The following is a 24,383-nucleotide window of genomic DNA, read 5'->3' as shown; positions in this document are numbered from 1 at the left end:
AATGCTTCTATTTATTTTTCTTGAACAACAACTGCTACTTTTTTAACATTGAAAATAATTGTAGTACATGATCGCAGTGAAGATAAACAAATTTTCTCTTAATGATGCGAAAATATTTGATTGTTCGATACCAACGAACAGGCTTACTTTCCCCGTAAAAATTTAAAGAGAATCGTTATCTATTACATTATTTGCGTGTAGAACTTTTTGGAGCATCTGCAATGTACGAGCCAAAAGTGTGATACGAATAAAGAAAACATTGTTGATGCTTCAGCTAGATGCCGACTAAACGGTGATCAATGATGTATACTGTATTATGATATCAAGCAGTATATCGAGTCTCATTGACAATCAATAACAAGCGCTATACTGTAGATATATTGTCCATTTTCGCAAACAAGATCGATATAAAAGATCGCTCAATGGCCGAATCGTACTATTGCAGATCAGATAGCTCTTCCTAGAAGGTAGCAGGATCTGAATGATGCGTGTTCTCGTGTGCGTGTTCCTCGTGGTGGCCCTTGCCGGGCAAGGTGTTCTAGGGCAGTGTGATGCCAATACCCCATACCGTACGTTCGACGGCACCTGCAACAATCTGCAGAACCCATCCTGGGGATCGGCCAACACACCCTACGGACGGTTGATTCCAGCGGAGTATGGAGATGGGTTTTCAACGCCTCGTCGATCGAAAACCGGTGTGGATCTTTCCAGCGCTCGGCAAATTTCTTTGTCGTTGTTCACAGAACCAAACATGCTCGATCCCCGGATGTCATTGGTGAACATGCAATTTGGTCAATTCGTGGCGCATGATATGGGAATGCGAGCTGGAAGTGAGTATTGTATCGATCCTTATCGCTAATGAATACATTTTTAAGTTATGGCATGCATTGATGCGCAGGTTCCGATCCAATTCTATGCTGTCAAAACGGCAAGGTTGTCCCAACTCCCGGTAAACGATGCTTTTCTATCCCCGTGCAATTGAACGATCCTTTATTAGCATCTGGCGGGGTGCAATGCTTGGATTTAGTGCGCACTTTGAATACCTGTGACGTTAATCCGGCGACTTGTACAACCCAACAGGCGCAACAAATGAATGCTGCCACTTCTTTATTGGATCTATCCGTTGTCTACGGAAATAGTGTAGGACAAAATTCGTTGTTACGAACCTTCATCGGTGGCCGAATGAGGGTTGAAAATCGTAACGGAACTGAGTGGCCGCCGAAATCGATGGGAACATGTTCCCAGAGCATACAAAGTACTACGCCGTATTCGGACTCCTGCTTCATGACCGGTGATGACCGTAGTAGCATTACACCGCAACTGATGATCTTGCATATTGCCTTCCTACGTGAACATAACAGAATCGCACAACAGTTGCAAATCTCGCACCCCCAATGGAACGATGAAAAAATCTTCCAAGAGGCTCGGCGCATTAACATCGCACAGTATCAGCACATTGTCTACTATGAGTGGCTCCCATTTTATCTTAGTGGGGACCTTATGAAGCAGCGTGGTATGATTGGACAAATGCGGGATTTTGTCAGCGACTATAACCCTACCGTCAATCCCACCGTACTGAACGCCCATGCGAATGGTGCTTTCAGATACTTTCATTCATCTATTGTTGGCAATCTACAGTAAGTCTGACAAAACACATGAGCCACAGTTTTATATAAAGCTCTCAACATTAAACTTTTCTAGCCTTTATCAAGAATCACGAGCACTCAGCGGAGTGGTAAACATAAATGCGCATATGTTCAATACTACGATATTGGAGATAAACGACGGTTACACGATGTTGACTCGAGGCATGGCTACACAACCGATGGGCTTAAACGATTGGAATTATGATCCTGAAATCCGACACTATCTCTTTAGTACTCCAATGCGTAAAGGAACTGATTTGAAAGCATTAGACATTCAGCGAAGTCGAGACCATGGAATTGCTGGCTACAACGCGTTCCGTCAGTACTGCGGCCTAGGACGAGCCACTCGTTGGGAAGATTTTGGTTACCTCCGAGGTCCAGCGGTATGATAATGCACTCCCCTGATGCAAGGCGTTAGCTCTAACATTGATCATTTCAGGACATTCAACTCCTCAACACTCTGTATCGCACGGTTGACGATGTGGATCTAACTGTGGCCGAGTTCTTTGAAAAGCATATTCCGGGAACTCAGGCAGGACCAACCTATCACTGCATTCTGATGGAGCAATTCCTTCGTACTCGTCGTGGCGATCGCTTTTTCTTTGAAAACGAAATGACGGCGGGAGCCTTTACGTTTCCACAGTTGAACGAAATTCGGAAGGCTAGCATGGCGCGAATATTGTGCGATAATACACCTAGTATAACGCAAATGCAACGACGCGCATTCCAGCAGATCGCAGTCGATGTTAATCCTTTAGCACCATGCGGCACACTTCCGGCTCTAGATGCACGTTTGTGGTAATCTTGAATTACTTCAAATATTTGCATTGGCTTACTGATGATGATAAACAAATAAATATCAACCCAATTGTAGAAACTTTCTTGAAGCATTAAATATTGACTGTTTTAAAGTGTGGATTAAAACGGTAGTTTTTTATATAGAAAAATTCACAAATGGCATGGTTTACTGATGAAACTCAATTAAAATAATGTTCCGAACTAAAATCTAAACACAGATAAGTGGGTTATTCACTTGTAAATAAGGATGCAATCGTTTGGACAATCTGTTGCCTGATATAAGATCCATTATTCGTATCTACCGCGGAGCCAAATGGTGTGTATTTATGGATGTTCTGCGCTCAATTAGAAGAACGTAAATATTGATCCGGAATAGTCCTCTTTTCGAATTATAAACTCCTTTCGTGCGTCATCGTCGTTATTGATTACGTTTAATAATCGGTGAAGTATTCGCTGAACACAACACTTTGTTTCAAAACGCTACAAAATGCCCGGTGAGTGATGGATATAAATTATATTGAGATCCTCTACAAAGACAAGCAGTAAATTTAACTTTGAACGTCTTTTTGTTTTCGTTCCAACAAACCCTTTGTATACGACAGTATAGACACATTTTTTAATTAGAAAAACACGCATTACTTTATTCATTATATGTCATTCTGTTTGTATTTTGTTAATTATAATATTTGCAACGAATGAGCTCAATCAAATTGAGTTTTGTTATATAACAATTTATTGCGTCAAGATTCAGATGCTCCATATGATTAAAGATCTAAATGATCGTAGCCATTGTTATTTAAGGTGTGCAAATATTTGATTATTCGATACTAATGCACAGGCTTACTTTCCCAGACTGCCGTATGAATTTTAAAAACAACGAATCGCTATCCATTAATTTATTTGCGTGTAGAACTTTTTGGAGCATCTGCAATGTACGAGCCACAATTGTGATACGAATAAAGAAAACATTGTTGATGCTTCAACCATATGCCGACTAAATGATGATCAATGATATATACTGTATTATGATATCAAGCATTATATCGAGTCTCATTCACAATCAATAACAAGCGTATTGTCCATTTTCGCAAACAAGATCGATATAAAAGATCGCTCTCCGTTCCAATAGAAGTAATGTAGATCAGATAGCTCTTCCTAGAAGGTGCAGGATCTGCATGATGCGTGTTCTCGTGTGCGTGTTACTCGTGGTGGCCTTTGCCGGGCAAGATGTTTTAGGACAGTGTGATTATAATTCACCGTACCGTACGTTCGACGGCACCTGCAACAATTTGCAGAACCCCTCCTGGGGTTCGGCCAACACAGCATACGGACGATTGATTTCCCCAGAGTATGGAGATGGTTTATCAACGCCTCGTCGATCGAAAACTGGAGTAGATCTTCCCAGTGCTCGACTGCTTTCGTTGTCGTTGTTCACAGAACCAAACATACTTGATTCCCGGATGTCATTGCTGAACATGCAATTTGGTCAATTTGTGGCCCATGATATGGGACTAAGAGCTGGGGGTGAGTGCTACGTTGTCATTCACATTACGTAAAACGACTAAAAGCATGTAAACAATTATTTTGGTTGTTTAATTTACAGGTTCCGATCCTATTCCCTGCTGTCAAAATGGCAGGGTCGTCCCATCTCCTGACAAACGATGCTTTCCTATTTCGGTACATTCTAACGACTCCATTTTATCGGCCGGTGGAACTCAATGCTTGGATTTAGTGCGCACTTTGAACACCTGCGATATGAATCCAGCGACTTGTACTAACCAACAAGCACAACAATTGAATGCTGCCACATCTTTCTTGGATTTATCTGTCGTCTACGGAAACAGCATGATGTTTAGCTCGATGATGCGATCTTACTTTGATGGTCGAATGAGAGTTGAATATCGCAATGGAACTGAGTGGCCGCCGAAAAATTTTATGGGCACATGTTCTCAAAGTTCTCAAAGTTCTACTGGTTCATCTTATTCTAACTCTTGCTTCATGACCGGTGACGATCGTAGCAGCATTACACCGCAACTGACGATCTTGCATATAGCTTTTATGAGAGAACACAACAGAATCGCACGACAGCTGCAACTGTCGCATTCTCTATGGGACGATGAAAAAATCTTCCAAGAGGCTCGGCGCATTAACATTGCACAGTATCAGCACATTGTCTACTATGAATGGCTCCCATACTTTCTCAATGGGGACCTCATGAAGCAGCGTGGTATGATTGGACAGATGCGGGATTTCGTCAACGATTACAATCCGAATGTCAATCCCACTGTACTGAACGCCCATGCGAACGGTGCTTTCAGATATTTCCATTCCTCTATTGTTGGAAATCTACAGTAAGTCGTCAGACTTCATATGTCAGAAATCATTTATTAGCTGTATTTATCTTACACATTCTTAGACACATTAACATTTAATTTATGCATTATCTTATACTCAATTGGAAACTTTTTCAGCTTCTTTCAAGAGTCACGAGCATTCAGCGGCTCGATTAATATCAACGAGCACATGTTCAATCCATCGGTGTTGGAGCAAAATGACGGTTATGCAACGTTGACTCGAGGCATGGCCACGCAACCGATGGGCCAAAATGATTGGAACTATGATCCTGAAATCCGACACTATCTCTTTAGTACCTCAATGCGTAAAGGAACTGATTTGAAAGCAATAGATATTCAGCGAAGTCGAGACCATGGAATTGCTGGCTACAACGCGTTCCGTCAGTTTTGCGGTCAAGCAAGGGCCACACGCTGGGAAGATTTTGGTTACCTCCGAGGTCCAGCGGTATGATAATGCACTCATATTGTATATAACTGCGTATCTAATAACCAACATTTCAGGACATTCAACTTTTAAGCAACTTGTATCGCACGGTTGACGATGTGGATCTAACTGTGGCCGAGTTCTTTGAACAACATGTTCCAGGGGCTCAGGCTGGTCCAACATATCACTGCATTCTGATGGAGCAGTTCCTCCGGACACGTCGTGGCGATCGATTCTTTTTTGAAAACGAAATGACGGCTGGAGCCTTTACGTTTCCACAGCTGAACGAAATTCGGAAGGCTAGCATGGCGCGAATATTGTGCGATAGTACTCCTGGTGTTACACAAATGCAACGTCGCGCATTCCAGCAGGTCGCAGTCGATGTCAATCCCTTAGAACCATGTAACTCCCTTCCGACTCTAGATGCGCGCTTGTTTTAATATTGATTCTTACTGCGCAAGTGGGTTGATAACCTTGATATGCATAAAATAAACGTAGCCCTGGTTGATCCATTAAGCTAATTCAATATTGCATATGATGTTATCCGATCTTTCGCTTCCATAGCATTTATTCCAAACGATCCGATCGAGCCAAAGGTCCGCATATTGTCCCTGCAGGCGCCTACATCTGGATGGTGAACGTCGTTTTAAAGTTTTTTGCACCAGATCAGTCACTCAACAACCAGATTTTTTTTAATTCAAAATTTTTAAAATTCGCCCTATCAACATGTTTTTTGTCGAATGGTTTTTAAACCACAACAATCGGAGATGGTGGATTTTTTACCTTTTTGACCGACTCTGCCCCAACGTGCATCGGCTGTCAATTGGTATTTCGTTCCCGGCGAGTCCTGAGGCAAATGTTTTTCACGATTTTTCTTGCAGTTTCAACTCCGAGCTTAGGTATACGATTATTAAATCAACATAATTGCATTTTACTCATATTTTTAGATTGTGGTAGAAGTAGACTGCGTCTTTCAATTCTTTCAATTAAGCAATCGATGATTTAATTACATATTTTTGGTTTGAATACATTGCTCCATCATTTTGATCAGGAGTTTCCAGATTACAAACAGCTTACTTAATTATTTGTTATTTTTACATATATGCTGACATTATTATGCCTTCGCTATGTTTAGAGCTTATCGTGTCCTATCTAACGTTTTGCTCAATAGTTTTATTGCGCCAAAAGGTCAGAGACCGTAAATATACGCAAATAACCACTTTCTGAAACATCGACAATAAGCAACTACTACTCTAAGAACAAGAAGAGGAGCTTATTCAGCTGTTACAATTTTATTTCCCTATACATAGATTGAGATACTTTTTGGCAAAACAAATCCAACTTGATCATACAACAACAGATGGAAGTTGATTGTACAATTGATCAAGTAAAGAACGACTGGATGATATTTCCTGTATTTGATCGTGTATATGAAAAAACAACAAATACCATTCATGACGTATTTGTTTACGCAATTAGGTATTCTACAACATTTTCCAAGACTCGATAGCTATTACAAAGTATAAAAACACAGTCCAGCAAATTATACAAAAAAATCCTGCACAAAAAACCTTGTAATAAAACAAGCGAAATGAAACAGGCACTACGGAAAATGTACGTTTAAGTTACACAGAATTGAATTGTAAAAAAAAATATTAGCTCAATATGTCTGAATTTTGGTGAATCTAATATTTCAACCGTATCAATTTTTTTTAGTTAAAAATCTATCTCTTCCATCGCCAGAATACCTTCATTATTTGAGACAAAATTTATCTTTTAAACAAAGAACATTTGGTTTTCTACGGCAATGTACGATACATGGCTGGATTGTTACTAACTTGTTTGTTTTCTCTGGAACTACTCTGCACAAACGAAGCAACGTTGTGTAATTTGGCAATCATTTCCAGATGATTTGAACATGTGCGGCAATGTTATGTAAGAATGCAGTAATATAAAAAGGGAACAAGTGTTTTGCATCTCATTGAAACAAATTATCTACGCGATGAAGTGCCGAATAAAGTTTTGCGCATCATTAATCCTGCTAGTGTTCTTAGCAGGGTTTCAAAGTGCCTCGGGACAGTGTACAAATGATCCATACAGATCTTTTGATGGGACCTGTAACAACCTTCTGAATCCTTCCTGGGGTGCAGCAAACACACCGTTTGTTCGGATATTAAACCCTAAGTATGGGGATGGAAAATCTAGTCCATCACTAGCAAAAGATGGCAGTCAATTACCCAATGCCAGGCTACTTTCGGTTGAAGTGTTCAAGGAAGGTGTACAAAATAGTCCCGAATTTTCGCTAGTGAATATGCAATTCGGACAAATTGTCGCCCACGATATGGCATTAACGCGTGGAGGTAATAACGAATTTATCATATTGTGCAATCGGGATAACATAGATAACGAACATGGCCATGCGGTATATCGTTTCAGTTCGAGATCCAGTGACTTGTTGCGCTAATGGTCGATTGCAGCCCAACCGGGGGGCAAGATGTTTCGCCATTCCCGTTTCATCCGACGATGTAATGTTTACTTCTCGTGGAATTGATTGCCTGAATATGATACGCACATTGAATACTTGTGACTTAAATCCAACCAACTGCACTCAAGCTGAACAGCTGAACCTCGTCACTTCGTTCTTGGATCTATCGGTAGTGTACGGAAACTCTCTTGAAGAGAGCACGCTGTTACGCGAACCGAACACAGGTTTGATGAAGGTTGAGCAGCGCGTCGGACAGGATTGGCCGCCAAGACATCCGAATCCAAGCACCAGCTGTAGCTTAAGGACACCGGCAGAGGCCTGCTATCTCACCGGTGACGCTCGTGCAAACCAAAGCCCACATTTGGCAATGCTCCAAACTACGTTTGTGCGAGAACACAATCGTATCGCGCAGCGGCTTTTAGTGTTAAACCCCACCTGGACATCTGAGCGTGTATTTCAGGAAGCTCGTCGCATAAACATAGCGCAATATCAAGACATAGTGTACACGGAATGGCTTCCGAATTTTCTCGGTCGAAGCTATATGCTCGAGCGGAAACTGATATATCAAAATACGAGTGCAGTCAATGACTATGATGCCACGTTTATTCCAATGGTGATCAACTCACATACGACAGCAGCCTTCCGCTTTTTCCATTCATCCATTCAGGGCACGCTTAAGTGAGTGGCACCATCAGTTATAGTATCACGATATCGAAATTAATCATCAATATCCTACGCCCAATAGGTTGCACGAGGAAAGTCGACAATCGCTTAGTAGCATTGACATCAACGATCACACCAACAATCCGACGATACTGGAACAAACATCTAGTCGCTTCGCAGATTTATTGCGTGGTATGACTACGCAGCCAATGGGACAAAACGATATTAGTCTTGACCCGGCCACCAAACATTTCCTGTTCCGGTTCAATAACATGTTCGGCACGGATTTGAAAGCGTTGGACATTCAACGTGCTCGTGACCATGGTCTCCCAGGATATAATGATTTCGCATTCTTGTGTTTGAATCAACGCGCTACAACGTGGTCGGACCTTAACCAAGTATTGATCCCAGAAGTGAGTATTGAGCTAAAGGCGGAAACTAAGAAACCCAAAAATGTCCTTTAAAAATTTTTAATTCGAAAATATTCAATACTCTATCCAGGCGATAAATCTTCTCAGCGTTTATTACAAATCGGTAGACGATCTGGACCTGTCCGTTGGATTGGCATTTGAAAAAAAGATAGATGGCACACAAACGGGAATGGTTATGCGATGTATCCTAAATGAGCAGTTTAAACGCACCCGTAAGGGTGACAGATATTTCTACGAAAACGGACTGCGATTCACTGCTAAACAACTGACGGAAATTCGTAAATCAAATATGGCCAAAATTTTGTGTGATACATCCGTAAACGTTGATCAAATGCAACCGGCGGCGTTCCTGCTTCCTTCTAGCACTAATCAACTGGTACCATGTAGTACATTGCCCACTCCGAATCTTAGAGAGTTTTAAGAGTTGATGAGAAGATTATATGAGCATGTCGATGATTTCACAATAAATGTGTAGATAAATGTTTATCCAAATAAAATTATAGAATCCCCTTAATGCAGGTATTGAAAAGAAAACATCAATATGTTCAAGTCTTGTTCAATTTGATTATCTCAGCAACCTGGTGTGCTCTGTTAATAACAGGATACGAGCCCTCTTGGACGGTCACTGTAGGCTATCCTATTTAGATTGGTTGAGAATGTTGAGCATGTGCTTTTCAAATCCCAGGCGATTATTATCTATCAGTGTAGTACTATAATATCGCAAAAATTCACGTAATGATACTCTCTTTAACAAGCTGAATCCAATTCACAAAATAAGAACATGCATACCTATGGAAAAAATTTGGTAATTGGTAGTGTACTGACAAGGTAAATCCAACTTTTAAAATTAAAATTCAAACGTCAGAACACATGTATGAAGATTATATGCATTTCAAATCAAAAAATCAAAATTTTCAGTCAAGATAATGAGTATTAAATATCTTACAATGCCAGCCCAAATCCTTTGTATATTCCATCAAAACGAATTGAAATTTATTACACGATTAGATCTATGATAAAAAGATACGCACTCGACCCGTTATTAATGCACGACAGACCGGACAGTGATAGATAGCCGGAGCGCACTGTACACAGGATACTGAAAATAAAAACAATATTTTGTTTATAATTATTACAACAATTTATACTGCAATGTCTTCATACTAACCTAGGTGACCACACGGGCAAAAAACAACGCCAACTTCCTCTGTTAAACAAATTTTACACTCACGAGACTCCTTCAGACGAACGTTTTCTTCTGTCAATCGTTTAACCAACTCATCAGAAGATTGTGAGATTGCTTCGTTTTGTGAAGATCGTTTTTGCTGTTGAGAAGTTGTTACGGAAGACGAAGTTGAGGGACTATTTTGTTGCGATACCTCAATCACTGCTGTTTGGTCTGGCTGTCCAGTAATCAGCTGCATAATCTGGTGGGTAGTTAATTCCAGGATTTGGTGAACTTCCAGACCCAAATTCAATGCTAGTTGCGATAATTTAGTATTGAGAGCATTTTCAAGGATCATTGGCGGATGTTTCGAGCTCGGTGGTATCATTTTGACAGTAGAAGAATCGTTGACATCGCTTTGCACATTGTCAATAAAAGATTGACCCATTACAAGTCGTAAAAAGCTGCAATTTGGAAAACACCGTGCATGCTCGAACCAGGGATCATCGTTAACAAGCCACTGTTCAAATCCGCCATCACATTGAAAACAACGCACGTCGTCTGCAACACCTAGATAATAGAAACCAGCCTCCGATAAACGTTTAGGATCCTGCACGTGGCCCATGGTCCAGTTTGTAAATGATCGGAAACGGGCATCCAACGAAGCAAATTCCGGTCGAAACGGCAATTCCACCCGTTGTATACCAGCTGACAATTGCTCATTAGCGGGAATTGAATTTTCGATTACTTTTACACACCGAGGAGAAAATCTTGCATGCTCTTGAAACGGATCATCTCCAGCTTCCCAGATCCCAATCGTAACGAAACACCAGGGGCACTGGACATTATCCTCAGAATACTTATAGTATAAGCCTGCTTTGGCAAGCGCATCTGGTGATATGAACGAAACTGGCCAATTGATAAAAGTCTTTCGACGATTTCGTTCATCTTTCAGTTCTAGGTTCGAATATGTTGGACAGTTGTTTGTACTTTCTGGTTCAAGAAGGAACGGGCAATCCGGGCTAAGAAGACGATGTGAAGCGGGTATCTATTTAAAGAAGGAAATCCACAACATTGAACAAAGCTTCACACAATTTTACGACGTCATTTGTGTTTTTCTTACATCATGTATATCAGGCCAGTTGTATACGCGTACACCGCAAAAGAAACACTGAGCACTGTTGGCGGTATCAGAGGCATAAAATCCATTTTTGGACAATATACTATAAAATTCCGATAAAGGGCCTTGTGGAAAAGCGGTTACAAAGCTGCTTAGGCGAGCCATTTCAATATTCAACTCCATTTTTTATATCTAGTATATCCGACCGGCAATGTCACATATGCAGATTGCTTTGTTGTTAAATGGACTGTAATATTTTATGCTACAACGATACAACGATGACAACCTGATAAGGATAACAATGCACATGTTTTACGAACGAAGTTTTACTAACTCAAATTCTATAGATTAGAGACCAAGCTTTGCTTGTTAGGAACATACAAAAATGTAAATATTGGTACTTGTTCTATCATGTTGACGTTGCTCACAGTTGTCATTGAAAAATATTGTAGAACACGATTCAAACAGAAAATTTGTAAAATAATTTCAAAACATCTAGTGCAATATTTTAGAGAGATTAAAACATTTAAAAAAATATGCAGCTTTATAAGACATGCTCACGATGCCTTTATTAAGATTTTTATGTTTTATTAAGATTTATTAACAAAAATTAGGAAAATCCTCTCGATTTCACCAGGGCCACTTTCAATTACATTGTGTGATGTTATCTGTCAAATGGCAAAATAAATCAAAATATTTCTACGTGCTTTAGTCAACAACGTGTTCACGTAGTTTCTTACGAATGCGTTGTTTTGTTAATTCTAGTGATTACTTTCATTCGAGTTAAAACAATGAACAAATTATTTGATGAATGTGAATGGGAAAAAAACTTACCCGCCGCTGATACTAGCTTTTGTTTCTCTAAGAACACGGTAAGTATTAAAAAATCGCTATAAAATGCTCTATGAAATTGGTTCTTTTCAATATGCATTATGCATTCAATAGGACAAAAACAAAGCTAGAAACACTAAAAGTATATCCAACCGACAAATTGTAAAAGCTAACAATCGAAAAAGCATCAATAATGAAAACTCAGCTGGATGGTCTGTTTTGTTAAAGAAAAATGAAAGCGGCACTAATCATTCTGAAAAGAAATCAAAAGCAGCTACAAACGGCATGCTCGATAATAAAATAAAAAATGGAAAAGGAAACAATTCACAGGATAGAAAAAGGAAAGTGTGTGCCGGTTCGAGTGAAATTGACAAAGAACCTGCTTGTAATAATGGCAACAATTTACCTATGAAAAAAACTAAATCGAACGAAGTCGTGAAAACTAATGGTAGGCCTACAAATCGGATCTCTCAATTACACAATGGTGTCAAATGCTCTGCTCATGCTAAAGTTGTTGCAAAAGGAAACAAAAGAGAGAATTTATCTGCAGCAGCTCGGAAACCGAAAAATTTGAAAGATACACTTATGGAGCGTCTTAAAGGACCTCGGTTTCGATTTATTAACGAGCAATTATACAAAACAACCGGTGAACAAGCCAAGGCTCTTTTCCAAGAAGATCCTTCTTCGTTTGACGCTTATCATGAAGGTTATCGTCTACAAGTTGCCCAATGGCCCATGAATCCTTTAAATCGTATGATACGCAGCATTTTGAAACTGTAAGTTTATATATTGTAGTTACCGAATTCTTGAACTTTTTTAACGATGTTTTTTTTTCAGTCCTAAAAGTACAGTTGTGGCAGATTTTGGATGCGGAGATGCAACATTAGCAGCATCGATACCGAATCAAGTTTACTCACTAGATCTGGTTTCAAAGAAACCAGGTGTAATTGCTTGTGACATGGCTAATACTCCTCTGGAAAGTAACTTTGTTAATGTAGTGGTATTTTGCTTATCATTAATGGGAACAAATCTAGCAGATTTTCTATTAGAAGCCAATCGAGTTCTTAAAGTTGGGTGAGTGACTGTCTCATTGTAATAATTGTTCATATTTTAGAACATATTTTTTGTTTTTAGCGGATTGATGAAAATAGCAGAAGTTTCTTCGCGCTTCGATAATGTCAATGAATTCGTGAACAATGTTCAGAGATGTGGTTTCAGTTTAGAAAATAAGGATATGAAACAAAAATTGTTTTACTTCTTTAATTTTAAGAAAGAGCGTACGGTCCTGAAAGGATCAATCAAAATCAAACCATTCAGCTTAAAACCTTGTTTGTATAAAAAGCGCTAGTAACGAATACAAGACTTTAATTGAATAAAATTTGTAATTCGTACATTTCTTTAGGACTTTTAACTGTTTTTCAGAGATATTATGGGAAGACGGACCGTACGAGAGAGGAAATTACTTTATTAAACACTTTATTTTCTCCCCCATATTTAACGTTTAGGTCAAAAAGAGAACATATTGAAAATTTTCCTTCAGCTTTTGGCAACACTGTTGTTGAAAATATCGTTTCAGAGGCTTTTGCTGTTTCGAAGTGAGTACTGTCATTTCATGACATTCGGCAAAAAACAGCTTGGTTTCATAGTTTTCTCGTACATCGTCCTGGACCATTTATAGTGTTGTAAATTATGGCCGAATTACACAGTAATGGCACTGAAAAAGAGGTAGATGTTGAAAAGCCAGCACCGACTCTCTCCGGTCCCATAGTAGGGATCATCTATCCACCACCAGAAGTCCGAAGTAAGCACGTTTGCGGTTCGTGATGCGGCGTGCCAAAATGTTTCACTGTTTATACTTTTAATTGCAGATATTGTTGATAAAACGGCAAGTTTCGTGGCTCGCAATGGCCCTGAATTTGAGAGTCGCATTCGTCAAAATGAGCTTGGAAATCCTAAGTTCAACTTCCTTAGTCCCGGCGACCCGTACCACGCGTATTATCAGCATAAGGTGCATGAAATTCGCGAAGGCCGCACAGATACGGCGCCGCAGGCCGGGACTGCCGTTGTCCCTGGAGGGCTACAAAAAATGCAAGCGGCCAGTGCCACGCAGCAGAAACAACAAGAGCTACTTAAAGCCGTTACTGAGCAACAGTTTGTTCCAAAGGACCCACCTCCGGAGTTTGAGTTCATCGCTGACCCACCATCGATTTCAGCGCTGGACTTGGACATAGTAAAGCTAACGGCACAATTTGTTGCTCGTAATGGGCGTCTTTTTCTTACCAATTTAATGAATCGCGAGCAACGCAACTGCCAGTTTGATTTTCTTCGACCACAACATTCGTTGTTCCAGTACTTTACAAAATTGCTCGAACAGTACACGAAAATTTTGGTACCACCGAAGGATTTGATGAACAAGCTAAAGATAGAAAGTGCTCCTGGCAAAAGCAGCATGAATGTAGTGCTAGAGCAAGTGAAGTATCGATCAAATTGGATGAAGCACCAGGAGATGCAGAGTCGTAGGGAGGAAGAAAAGGTGGAAAGAGAACGCATTGCGTACGCGCAGATTGACTGGCATGATTTTGTCGTAGTGGAGGTGGTCGATTATCAGCCGTACGAGTCGGGTAACTTTCCACCACCAACCACCCCGGATGAGGTGGGTGCTAGGGTGTTGATGGAAGAGCGAATGAACGAGGAAGACCACGACATTGAGATGCAAATCGAGTCGGATAACGACGACAGTGATGACGAGCTGCACCGCGGCCATGAAGGCAATGGACAGGTTAAGTTGTCACTGATGGAAAATCTAGTAGGTAAACAGCAGCAGAAGGACAACACACAGGTACAGGACATGGATGAATCTTCTACGTCGGGCGATGAGGAAGGTGACCGCACAAAATCGCTTCCAGCACCAATCGCTCCCCCGACTCATGATAAGGTTATTGTGAAAAAGTACGATCCGAAGCAGGCACCAAAAGTACAGAAGCCGGTTCCGTCTGCGGCAGATGATTATTTAATTTCGCCTATAACGGGTGAGAAAATTCCGGCCGCAAAGGTTGCCGAGCATATGCGTATCGGTTTACTGGATCCACGTTGGGTTGAACAGCGAGACAAGCACATCGAAAAAGTTGCGCAAGAGAATGTGTACGCACCGGGAGCAGCGATCGAGGCAAGCCTGAAGCAGCTGGCGGAACGACGTACCGATATTTTTGGTGTCGGTGACGAGGAAGCAGCCATTGGTAAGAAACTGGGCGAGGAGGAACCTCGCAAAGACGATCGCGTAACCTGGGACGGACACACATCTAGCGTGGAGGCTGCTACTCGAGCAGCTCGTGCGAATATCACACTTGAGGCACAGATCCATCAGATTCACAAAGTGAAAGGGCTGATACCGGATGAGGAAAAGGAAAAGATTGGTCCAAAACCGATTCCATCGAACGTCCAGAAGACATCTCAACAGCCGCATCAACACCAGCAGCATCATCAACATCAGCAACACCAGCACGCTCAGCATCAGCAGCACCAACAACACCAACAGCATCAACACCAACATCATCATCACCACCAGCAGCATCAGCAATCTCAGCAGCAGCAAAACCCCCAACTGGCATCGTCAGCGCAGCTAGCTCAGATGCAGGCGCAAAAAGGGATGTCTCAAATGCAGCAACATCCCGTTCCTCCGCCGGTGCCTTCGATGATGATGATGGCCATGGGTCCACCGCCGTTTGCAGTTGGAAATTACGTTCCACCCATGGCCCAACATGGAGCTCCTCAAATGGCAGCCGGTGGTGCTGTTCCTGTCGTTCCCGATCCACAGCAGCAAATGGCTGGTCACGAAATCGCCCCTCCCATGGACGAACCGCCTAGCAAAAAATCACGTACTGAGGATAACTTAGTCGAGGAAAGCGTCTTCTTGCAGCGCCACGGTGCAACTGGATCGATCACTGTTCAGGTGCAGGTCCCGAACATGACCGAGAAGAACGACTGGAAGCTAAATGGACAGGTCCTTTCGTTGTCGGTGAATTTGACGGATACGATCAGCTCGGTAAAGGCGAAGGTGCAGACGGAAACTGGAATGCCGCCGGCCAAACAGAAAATCTTTTACGATGTAAGTTCGAGTTTGTTTGTTAAGCAAGCAATAGAAAAATCTATATCTTCATTTTTTCCTACAATTTCAGGGCATGTTCTTCAAGGATAACAATTCCATCGCTTACTATAATCTTTTGAATGGTGTCACTGTTGCATTGCAACTGAAGGAACGTGGTGGCCGTAAGAAGTAAACTCAACTGTAAGCTTCTTGAACGACACGATTATTTCGTACACTAATTTTTAGGAAATAGTTTCGCATTGATAGTGTAAAACCAAATAACCGAATTACTTGATTGCATTATAACGCCAGTAAATAATTGAAACGGTAAATGTATTTTGAAAATAGTATATGCCACAGCAAATAATTTCCAAGGCATAAATTCGAACAGTTCGTTAATAAACATTTCCTCGTGACGTATGGCTGAGAGATTTTCTATTTCAGTATTTTAACTAAGTTAAGAATTTCGAAATTAATTTCGAGTTCTAATAGCGCGGATTATTCAGATAACCTTTTTTATCAGGAATGTTGAAGTACATCAAGAGTAAACTTGTTACACTGCTTAAAAAAATGAAGAAAAAAAAACTCGCCTGACGACGATACGGTTTGACATCTGGAACAGAGCCTTTGCCACATGTTGAAAAGAGACGCATTTCAAGAAGAGTGAGCTACGTCGCCATAGCGGTATAGGTATTCCGTGCCCTCAGTAACCAATTGGCCTAATCAGCTTCAACGCGTGAATTCTGCCTGTAGTTCCCGCGTTTATTGAAGAAAGTGACTGCAGATTTTGGTTTTGTTAAATATGGTACTCAAGCTTGCACAGGTTAGTTTTCGATGCTAAAAAGTGTAAAAACATGTTTTATTCGAACTTTTCTCGTGAGGGAGTTGCTATGCGTATAGGATTTACGTATATTTGTTGTCGATATGTGCATGTGGTCACTTAGCGCAGGCATTTATGTAATCATACCAACAAATGGGCCCATTGATATGATTCGTTTTAGTTCGCCGGCCGTGCTATCGGAGGACGTTGTTATTCCACATCCGGTAAACGAAATGATGTCGTGATCGTTGCGGCCACTCGCACCCCCATCGGTAGCTTCCAGAGCAGCTTGTCTTCGTTGTCGGCAAGTCAGCTCGGGGCGGTAGCTGTCGAGTCGGCCGTCAAACAGGCGAGAATCGCCAAGGAGGACGTTCAGGAAGTTTACATCGGTAATGTGAATGCGGCCGGTTTGGGACAGGCGCCGGCTCGTCAGGCAGTCATCTTTGCCGGACTCCCAAAGTCAACTATCTGCACGACGGTGAACAAGGTGTGCTCGTCGGGTATGAAGAGCGTTATGCTTGGTGCACAAACGCTCATGCTCGGGCAACAGGACGTGATTGTGGCCGGAGGTATGGAATCGATGTCAAACGTACCGTACTACTTGAAGCGCGGCAGTACACCGTACGGAGGAGTCAATCTGATTGACGGTATCGTGTTTGATGGGCTTACGGACGTATACAACAAATTCCACATGGGCAACTGTGCGGAGAACACTGCCAAGCAGATGGGCATTACGCGCAAGGATCAAGATGAATTTGCCGTCAACAGTTACAAGCGTAGCGCCGCGGCTTGGAGTGCAAAGGCGTTCGATGCGGAAATAACACCGGTCCGAATTGCTGGCAAACGGGGCAAACCAGATATTGTCGTGTCAGAAGACGAGGAATATAAGCGCGTGAATTTTGACAAGTTTGGGCAGTTGGCGACGGTTTTCCAGCGCGAAAATGGAACCGTGACAGCGGGTAATGCTTCCACTTTAAACGATGGTGCATCTGCCGTCGTTCTGATGACCGCCGAAGCGGCGGAGCGCTTAAAATGTAAGCCCTTGGCACGTATCGTGGGTTTTGCCGATGCTGAAACGGATCCAATCGATTTCCCCATTGCTCCGGCTTTGGCAGTGCCGAAGCTACTAAAACAGACGGGTGTACGCAAAGAAGATGTTGCTTTGTGGGAAATTAATGAAGCATTTTCGTTGGTTGTTGTTGCTAATCAGCGAAAACTCGACATCGATCCGGAGAAGGTTAACGTTCACGGTGGAGCAGTTTCGCTGGGCCATCCGATCGGAATGTCCGGAGCCCGCCTGGTAACCCATCTTACCCACGCTCTAAAGGCTGGTCAAGTTGGATGTGCATCGATTTGCAACGGTGGTGGCGGCGCGTCTTCGATCCTGATCGAAAAGCTGTAAGCATTGGAATCGGTATACTGTACAATGATTTTTGTTACAAATTACCTCATATCCGCAAAAGTATGCGAGTGAAAAAGAATGTGCATTTACTAGAGAATAGTTGGGTCGGGATTAATCTACAGTCTCAGACAAACAAAACGTATATTTTGCTATGCTACAAGCGGTTTTAAATTTCAATAAAATTGAACTTGATTTTATTCTCCTGTCCTCGTTTCAATTTTTGTTCCATTTCTAGCGCTCATCGAACCGCGTCCGTGAAAGAGAACCAGCGAGATAATCTTCCGCTTCTAACCTTGTATACCCACGATCACTGTACGCTTTGTGACGATCTAGTGGAGCAGCTTGAGGTACAATTTTCCGGCAGATACAGATTGGAAAAAGTCGATATAACGCGAAAAGAAAATGTGCGATTTCTTCGGCTGTTCCGGTGTGATATCCCGGTATTATTTCTGGAAGGACAATTTCTGTGTATGCACCGCTTGAACGCTGATTTGCTTCAAAGGCGCCTGGAAGAATTGGAAGGCTTGTGAATATTAAATTACTTTGATAATTGTAATGATACAAAAAGCTAAAAAAAAACCAGTCGTTTTATTTTTATTCTCTAACAAGGGTTAACTTTTCGAGTGATATAAATACATTTGATCCTCGGCTGTCTTGTGTCTATAGTTAAAAGCGTCAAAAACAATTTCTTCGTAGCTAATCGTGATCATAGGCACATAAATCCACGTTAATAAAATACGCCTTTTTCATTCTTTTGCATTCAGTGTTCGTTTTGATCAATTCGAAAGATTCGAACTACGAAAAGAGGATCCATTCAAACATTTGAACCATGTGTAATAAACCAGGTTAGGTTGTTTTGTTTTCGTATGACAACGGGTACTGGACATTTTTTCAATTTTTTCCAACAGTTTGCATGTTCATGCGCGCTCAAATCAGTTTGTTAGTTCGTCGCTACCAGTTCGCGTAAAATTCCGTAGCGACATTCGTGGTCGTGGTCCGCGGCGGTGTATTTTTTATTGTTTTACTCTTACCCCACGGAAGGGTGGATTAGTAGACGCAAAACAGTATCTATATAAAGTCACGTAAAAATAATAGAAATAAACAAAATCCCTCAAGTGTTGCTAACGGTGGCGTGAATATTGATTTGTGTGTGCGAAAACCTGGCATCATTTGAAGGCAGATCCATGAGGCACCTTCGCTGAAGCTGCAATCATGATAAGCGCGATAGTTTCTCGTCTTGTGGTGTGAGTTGAATTCCATATTCTAAAATCTGGCAACGATTCAAATAGTGGGCGCTCATGAGGCAACGTGAATGTGCATCTACTGCCCCATTACCGTTGAAGTTTGCAGTGCGCGTTCCTCAAGGTCCTGCGGCGACGAGCGAGCAAAGCGACAAGCATCCGAGAATCCTGTGCGAAAATGGACCACCTTTTATGGCACCGCGTCGAGGACATGGTGGGTCATCAGCAGCTGTAGTATGGCACCGCAAGTAGCAGTGGTTCACGTTGTAAAAGGTCAATGCGCGGTTGTATTAGTCATCGTTCAACGTGGTGCAAAACCTTTCACAACAGGATGCTGAGTCTGGCAAAATGTAGCATGCCAACAGCTGAAAAATCGATGATCCCGTGCACCCTTGATTGTCGTGGATTCCTTGGGATGTGATAGAATGAAAGCGTTAAGACAAAGAATGGTGGGTTTCTGTTTAGAATTCTTTTTATGTTACATGGTACAGTTATATAGAAACTAAATTAACTAATAGCTCATGCTGCCATCATCACTGAATGCCACAGAAGCGTCGCTCTCTGGAATAAAATGTAGGAGAAAAAATACATGCAAAAGGACAAGTCTTGTCAACACATGTATTCGGTTACGCACATACGCTTCGGGCGGTGAAAACAACAACAGAGCGAAAAGAATAGTAAACGCCCTTATATTCATGCGTGTGCCTACCGTGATGTAATTTCTCATTGCATTTATTTAGCCTGCGCCCACTGACTGGAACGACCAAAAAAACGCACTAACAACACCATCGAGTTGCGGCTTTTTCAGTAAACTCTTTTTTTACGTCACCCCTTTTTAAAGTTGAACGAAAAAGCTTGCTGAGTTCTCGATTGTTATGAAGGTTGCTATGGTCGTTGGTTAGGGCTTTTCGTTTAAACCGAGTAGTCAGTGAATGGCAAACTCGACTGTCCAGAATACGTGCATATCACGTGTGTACACGTTGTCGTTTGCGATCGGAAAGATCCAACGATTCAAAGAGATCACTCGATAATGAGCGAAAAGACCAATGTCCCAATGCGCAATTCTAATGCAACTCGCAGGCATGCGGTTGAAGCTGTATTTTCAATTAGAACTATGGCACTATTCCTTCCCGTTGCACAGCTTGGTCACGGATGGGGAGGCAGTGCTTTAATACTAACTGATGATAATCGGGACACCAGACTAGGTGTCGCCCATTTGCTGCAATTTAGCTCAACCGTTTGCATTCAAAATTTTTATTGATTATTATGATTGTTTTTAATCTAATTCTCTGAAAATTGGCTTATGAACCTATACATTATATTGATTTCACATTATCTACAAACAAAATCTATGATAACTAACAATCAACAGCACTGTTCGCTACAACAATCTCCAAAACCAAGATAGTTCAAACAGTTAGCTTACTTTATGGGTGAGCATTGTTTCAAAATTGATTTATTCTTGTGAAGATAATCATTTTATGCATTAGATTTTCATGTCAGCTGACTTTATTGGATTCCTTCTTTGCAAGGTTGTCTCGTTCCTTTTGAGGTAAAAACGAGTTGTATATTGATTTTTGCTTTCCAGGGCTATTTCTTCTTTGTTTGGCGCTTGCAGGAGGCTGTTGAACGAATGCCAACTATGGTTGACTGTAGAAGTTGCCTTCAACTGAATCACCCAGCTGGTTCCTCATTCACATCGGTTTAGCGCTGGTTCCGTGTCCCATCAAGGAGCGTACGGCAGGTTGCACATGTCCGGGGATATGTAACGAGTGCTTGTTGCGATTTCAGAGCATATCACGGGGAAGATCAGCTGATTTGCGAAGGTTCCACAGCATAAGCGCATTGGGGCGAAGCGAGTTAATCATTCGTTACGCCACCATGAGCAGGCAAGTCAAGTTCGTCAAGTTCGTACCGTATAATATTTGCAATCGTAAGAATCGTAACCTTCCACGGCTTCTTAACCGATCTTCCTTCCCGTGTACTCTCCTTGAGGGTCGGGGATGCCTAAAACAGCGCACAGGATTCCTGCTGCGTAGGTTGGTTTTGGAACGTCAGTGAGCATGTGTGAAGACCAACAGACCGGAACGCGAAACTCCCATTTTTCTCTGTCTACGATCCCACGAATGTCCCCTGTGTATATTGCTGAACGCCAAGTGAAGGTACCTCTAGGTGAATGTGGCACTTCAATTTGTTGCTAATTGAAATGACTCTTGCACGGACGAAAACATGGTAGACAGAGGCAAAACGATGCCGGATGGCGTTGACAATTTACTGGTGATGGTTGAGACTGGCTGGCAAGCAAACATTGGCCGACGAAGATTTTATTCCTGATCGCCAAGTAAGCGACTCTGGCAACGTAGGTTTAATGGAAACGAATGACCTGCCCTGGATCAAGGATTGTGCGGTCATTTAGAATTGAGCCAAATGAATAGAAATAATATCGTCGAGATTCCGCGACAACCTACTTTGCATGTTGAAATTTTGGTAAACTAAAAAATGATTGGACATTTGGGTTGCTCAGAATGCGATCAACCCACGCTATCCAGAAATGGGAATAATGATGTCATTGAGAATTTTGAATATTCTCTAAAGGCGATTTTTACCAATCGTTCAACCCTTGACCAAGCCACAGAGCAAAACGAGTTTGAGTATTGAAAACGAAAATAAAAAAAAGCATCTAACAAATTTAATTCCCTTTCAACGATCTCCAAAACCATGTCAGCTGTAAAACGCTGCAGTGCTTTTTTATCTTTTTCTCACGACTTAGCCAATTTTGGTCAAGGCATGTTTTTGGGCACACCTTTTATAGACACTTGCGCTCCGATCGTTTCAAAGACCCTTTTCGTATACCGCACGCACAGCATTTCCGTGTAGCAGAGCATAATTTTCTGCTCCGATCATGCGTGAAACAAGCCACGATCGTAGCTATCGAATATTCTATTCCATTTGAATTCAAGTTCACGATCATTAACGCTGCCGGGGGTTCCCATTGAAGTTGTTGACCCGAGAAATTGATGTCCTCGATGGTATAGAGAGGCCCTTGGTAGGGGGGAGACTTGTTTCCAACCCCCTACGATTCAAAGCAGAAATGCGATTGTACCGCATGGGTGATGATTTATTGTACCGTGCTGCTTATTGGGCAAGCTTATGGCCAAAGTAAGCTCGCAAGTGTGGCTGATGTTGAGCCAAAAATGATTAAAAAAACAAGATATATAATTCACCTCGATTATATATTTTAACATCATTTGATTCGTACGTTGAACTGTCGTTTGAATAACTATACCCAGATTAACCATTGACTCACGTTTCCCGTGCGGTTATTGCTTTTTGTATATTTCGTCTTTCAGCAGTTAAAATTGTTTAGAATTTCCCAAAGCATCGTCTTGGGGTTACGATTTCCTGCCCATCGCTTTCCACCGGTTGCCTTTTTAAAGTAAACTACGCCCTTCGCGGCCCTGCCGGTCCTCCGTTCGATAGGGTAAAACATACGCGACTGAATTATTAATGTACACCGCCGCCCGACCGGCACGCGCTGCCAAAAGGCAGTCAACCATCCGGTACGGTTCAAACTCCCAGAGTTTGGATTAAACCCGGCAAGGCAACATACCCTACGCTTGTCGAGTTTATTGCCCGTCACTTGATGGCGGTGTGACGTCGTTTGTAAACAAAAACAGCAGCATATTCGCCGGTAAAGCGTTTGTTCTGGAAGAACGACAGCATGATCCAAGACTCCCCGGGTCATATTTGTTACAAAAACCGCACTAGCGAGAGGGGCCTATGGTTGTCACTTGTTATGGTATCGAAATCCCGCTTTCCGTTCGATTTCGTACACAGTGAAACTCCCCATTGGTGAGTGGGAAGATGGGATTTGCCTCCAAATTTAAATGGAAGTTGCTCAGAAAGTGTGTTCATACGTGGGTGCGTTGGAAGAAACGTTTGACCTATTTTTGTTTGTCTAATTAATATCGCAAGCAAAGCGATTAGTAACCCATTTTCGTCCTATTAAGCGAAAACAAATATTCGCCTTTGGTTTCCGGCGTACTTATTTATAGGAATCTTTTCTCTTCTACAATGTCTCGTTAATAATAAATGGGCACAGTTCTTGATGGAATTTATAAGAGCAGGACTTAGAGTTTCATATGTTTCTTTAACCCTGATACGTTGTTTAAATCTAAATTTCTTGATAAAAACCTACAACATTTAACGTTCTCCTCTCAATGTCAGTACTGAATGGGAATTGATTGATGTTGCGTCGAGCGTTTTTCATGCACATTGATATGTATGCGCACTCCCCATCCTCGAACACACGGTTTGTTGATGTTGGGTAACGAGAGTTTTCCATCTTTTTTACGCCCAGACGGGCAAATGATTCCAAAATAAATATATTTCAATAAATTGTGTAAGCACCGTTTAGCTTTTCGGACCAGCAAAGAAAAAAGCGAAGCATAAAAAAAAAGCACCATTCCATTTTGACGGTGGAAGGTGAAAGTTTTTCTTTTTTTTCGCTCGTTTCAAGAACAAAGTGTAATTTATGATGTGAAGCGTATTATTTTACGCTACAGAGAGAGTGAGAGAAAAAAAGGGATGAGGATGTATAAGATAGCCGGATGGGAAATCGAAACTGCTGTTGCGCTTTCGATGGAAAACGGGAAACGCACGATCGTTTCGAAAATGCATGTGCAGCTTCGAATGGGATTTTGTGCCGTTAAACGGCCTATACTGCTGATTGGTACGCATTTTTCTGCACTGAATCATGCCAAATCACGGGAGCGATTCGTGGCAGATTCTTGAGTAGTAGCAGCAGCACCAAGCTCGAGTAGTTTGTTTGCTTGATTTGCCGGACTTTCTTCCCGTACCGTGCTGGTGACCTCATTCCTTGTTGGTAATGTTAAACATTGCATGTCTCTTGACGAAAT

At 41.8% G+C, this 24,383-nt stretch overlaps 7 protein-coding genes across 8 annotated transcripts; 6 read left to right on the top strand and 1 right to left on the bottom strand.

Moving 5' to 3' along the window:
• Positions 1-484: 484 nt before the first annotated feature.
• Positions 485-2,448, top strand: LOC128726829 (peroxidase-like). The gene is made up of 4 exons (XM_053820665.1): positions 485-830; positions 899-1,637; positions 1,702-2,029; positions 2,086-2,448. The coding sequence occupies exons 1-4, from the start codon at positions 485-487 to the stop codon at positions 2,446-2,448; spliced, it is 1,776 nt and encodes a 591-aa protein (XP_053676640.1).
• A 1,174-nt stretch (positions 2,449-3,622) lies between these two features.
• Positions 3,623-5,662, top strand: LOC128726819 (peroxidase-like). The gene is made up of 4 exons (XM_053820651.1): positions 3,623-3,968; positions 4,048-4,795; positions 4,916-5,243; positions 5,300-5,662. The coding sequence occupies exons 1-4, from the start codon at positions 3,623-3,625 to the stop codon at positions 5,660-5,662; spliced, it is 1,785 nt and encodes a 594-aa protein (XP_053676626.1).
• A 1,562-nt stretch (positions 5,663-7,224) lies between these two features.
• LOC128726810 (peroxidase-like) lies at positions 7,225-9,338 on the top strand. The gene is made up of 4 exons (XM_053820641.1): positions 7,225-7,582; positions 7,659-8,385; positions 8,453-8,783; positions 8,872-9,338. The coding sequence occupies exons 1-4, from the start codon at positions 7,225-7,227 to the stop codon at positions 9,220-9,222; spliced, it is 1,767 nt and encodes a 588-aa protein (XP_053676616.1). The 3' UTR covers positions 9,223-9,338.
• Positions 9,339-9,769: 431 nt separating this feature from the next.
• Positions 9,770-11,269, bottom strand: LOC128726800 (putative inhibitor of apoptosis). Its single transcript, XM_053820630.1, has 3 exons — positions 11,090-11,269; positions 9,970-11,014; positions 9,770-9,900 (listed from the first exon to the last, which is right to left on the bottom strand). Exons 1-3 carry the CDS (start codon positions 11,267-11,269, stop codon positions 9,812-9,814), a joined length of 1,314 nt encoding a protein of 437 aa, XP_053676605.1. The 3' UTR covers positions 9,770-9,811.
• Positions 11,270-11,877: 608 nt separating this feature from the next.
• On the top strand, positions 11,878-13,265 carry LOC128720302 (uncharacterized). Its single transcript, XM_053813964.1, has 4 exons — positions 11,878-11,958; positions 12,032-12,693; positions 12,755-12,991; positions 13,052-13,265. Exons 1-4 carry the CDS (start codon positions 11,878-11,880, stop codon positions 13,263-13,265), a joined length of 1,194 nt encoding a protein of 397 aa, XP_053669939.1.
• A 341-nt stretch (positions 13,266-13,606) lies between these two features.
• LOC128720035 (splicing factor 3A subunit 1) lies at positions 13,607-16,354 on the top strand. Of its 2 annotated transcripts, XM_053813681.1 has the most exons (4): positions 13,607-13,718; positions 13,786-15,473; positions 15,579-16,022; positions 16,093-16,354. In XM_053813681.1, exons 1-4 carry the CDS (start codon positions 13,607-13,609, stop codon positions 16,192-16,194), a joined length of 2,346 nt encoding a protein of 781 aa, XP_053669656.1. In that variant the 3' UTR covers positions 16,195-16,354. The 2 variants fall into 2 exon arrangements, with proteins under 2 accessions (XP_053669656.1, XP_053669655.1); XM_053813680.1 differs by having other exon boundaries at positions 13,786-16,022.
• A 336-nt stretch (positions 16,355-16,690) lies between these two features.
• On the top strand, positions 16,691-18,414 carry LOC128721364 (acetyl-CoA acetyltransferase, mitochondrial). The gene is made up of 2 exons (XM_053815107.1): positions 16,691-16,824; positions 17,003-18,414. The coding sequence occupies exons 1-2, from the start codon at positions 16,804-16,806 to the stop codon at positions 18,221-18,223; spliced, it is 1,242 nt and encodes a 413-aa protein (XP_053671082.1). The 5' UTR covers positions 16,691-16,803; the 3' UTR covers positions 18,224-18,414.
• Positions 18,415-24,383: the final 5,969 nt, after the last annotated feature.

Source organism: Anopheles nili, chromosome 2 (assembly GCF_943737925.1).
Source record: "Anopheles nili chromosome 2, idAnoNiliSN_F5_01, whole genome shotgun sequence".
Classification (NCBI taxonomy): Eukaryota; Metazoa; Arthropoda; class Insecta; order Diptera; family Culicidae; genus Anopheles; species Anopheles nili.
Note: the sequence above shows the minus strand (reverse complement) of the source record. Positions and strands in the feature narration are given on the sequence as shown.

What these genes read in the sequence shown, in the direction of transcription:
- LOC128720035 (XM_053813680.1), top strand. Translation starts at nt 13,607, where the DNA reads ATGGCCGAATTACACAGTAATGGCACTGAAAAAGAGGTAGATGTTGAA. An exon ending in TCCACCACCAGAAGTCCGAA is followed by an intron (nt 13,719 to 13,785) that starts GTAAGCACGTTT and finishes TTTTAATTGCAG; the next exon opens with ATATTGTTGATAAAACGGCA. An exon ending in AACAGAAAATCTTTTACGAT is followed by an intron (nt 16,023 to 16,092) that starts GTAAGTTCGAGT and finishes CTACAATTTCAG; the next exon opens with GGCATGTTCTTCAAGGATAA.
- LOC128726800 (XM_053820630.1), bottom strand. Translation starts at nt 11,269, where the DNA reads ATGGAGTTGAATATTGAAATGGCTCGCCTAAGCAGCTTTGTAACCGCT. An exon ending in ACTGGCCTGATATACATGAT is followed by an intron (nt 11,015 to 11,089) that starts GTAAGAAAAACA and finishes TTCTTTAAATAG; the next exon opens with ATACCCGCTTCACATCGTCT. An exon ending in TTGCCCGTGTGGTCACCTAG is followed by an intron (nt 9,901 to 9,969) that starts GTTAGTATGAAG and finishes TTTTATTTTCAG; the next exon opens with TATCCTGTGTACAGTGCGCT.
- LOC128726829 (XM_053820665.1), top strand. Translation starts at nt 485, where the DNA reads ATGCGTGTTCTCGTGTGCGTGTTCCTCGTGGTGGCCCTTGCCGGGCAA. An exon ending in TATGGGAATGCGAGCTGGAA is followed by an intron (nt 831 to 898) that starts GTGAGTATTGTA and finishes ATTGATGCGCAG; the next exon opens with GTTCCGATCCAATTCTATGC. An exon ending in GTTACCTCCGAGGTCCAGCG is followed by an intron (nt 2,030 to 2,085) that starts GTATGATAATGC and finishes TGATCATTTCAG; the next exon opens with GACATTCAACTCCTCAACAC.
- LOC128720302 (XM_053813964.1), top strand. Translation starts at nt 11,878, where the DNA reads ATGAACAAATTATTTGATGAATGTGAATGGGAAAAAAACTTACCCGCC. An exon ending in TTTGTTTCTCTAAGAACACG is followed by an intron (nt 11,959 to 12,031) that starts GTAAGTATTAAA and finishes TGCATTCAATAG; the next exon opens with GACAAAAACAAAGCTAGAAA. An exon ending in ATACGCAGCATTTTGAAACT is followed by an intron (nt 12,694 to 12,754) that starts GTAAGTTTATAT and finishes TTTTTTTTTCAG; the next exon opens with TCCTAAAAGTACAGTTGTGG.
- LOC128726810 (XM_053820641.1), top strand. Translation starts at nt 7,225, where the DNA reads ATGAAGTGCCGAATAAAGTTTTGCGCATCATTAATCCTGCTAGTGTTC. An exon ending in TCCATTCAGGGCACGCTTAA is followed by an intron (nt 8,386 to 8,452) that starts GTGAGTGGCACC and finishes TACGCCCAATAG; the next exon opens with GTTGCACGAGGAAAGTCGAC. An exon ending in ACCAAGTATTGATCCCAGAA is followed by an intron (nt 8,784 to 8,871) that starts GTGAGTATTGAG and finishes TACTCTATCCAG; the next exon opens with GCGATAAATCTTCTCAGCGT.
- LOC128721364 (XM_053815107.1), top strand. Translation starts at nt 16,804, where the DNA reads ATGGTACTCAAGCTTGCACAG. An exon ending in TGGTACTCAAGCTTGCACAG is followed by an intron (nt 16,825 to 17,002) that starts GTTAGTTTTCGA and finishes GATTCGTTTTAG; the next exon opens with TTCGCCGGCCGTGCTATCGG.
- LOC128726819 (XM_053820651.1), top strand. Translation starts at nt 3,623, where the DNA reads ATGCGTGTTCTCGTGTGCGTGTTACTCGTGGTGGCCTTTGCCGGGCAA. An exon ending in TCTATTGTTGGAAATCTACA is followed by an intron (nt 4,796 to 4,915) that starts GTAAGTCGTCAG and finishes AAACTTTTTCAG; the next exon opens with CTTCTTTCAAGAGTCACGAG. An exon ending in GTTACCTCCGAGGTCCAGCG is followed by an intron (nt 5,244 to 5,299) that starts GTATGATAATGC and finishes CCAACATTTCAG; the next exon opens with GACATTCAACTTTTAAGCAA.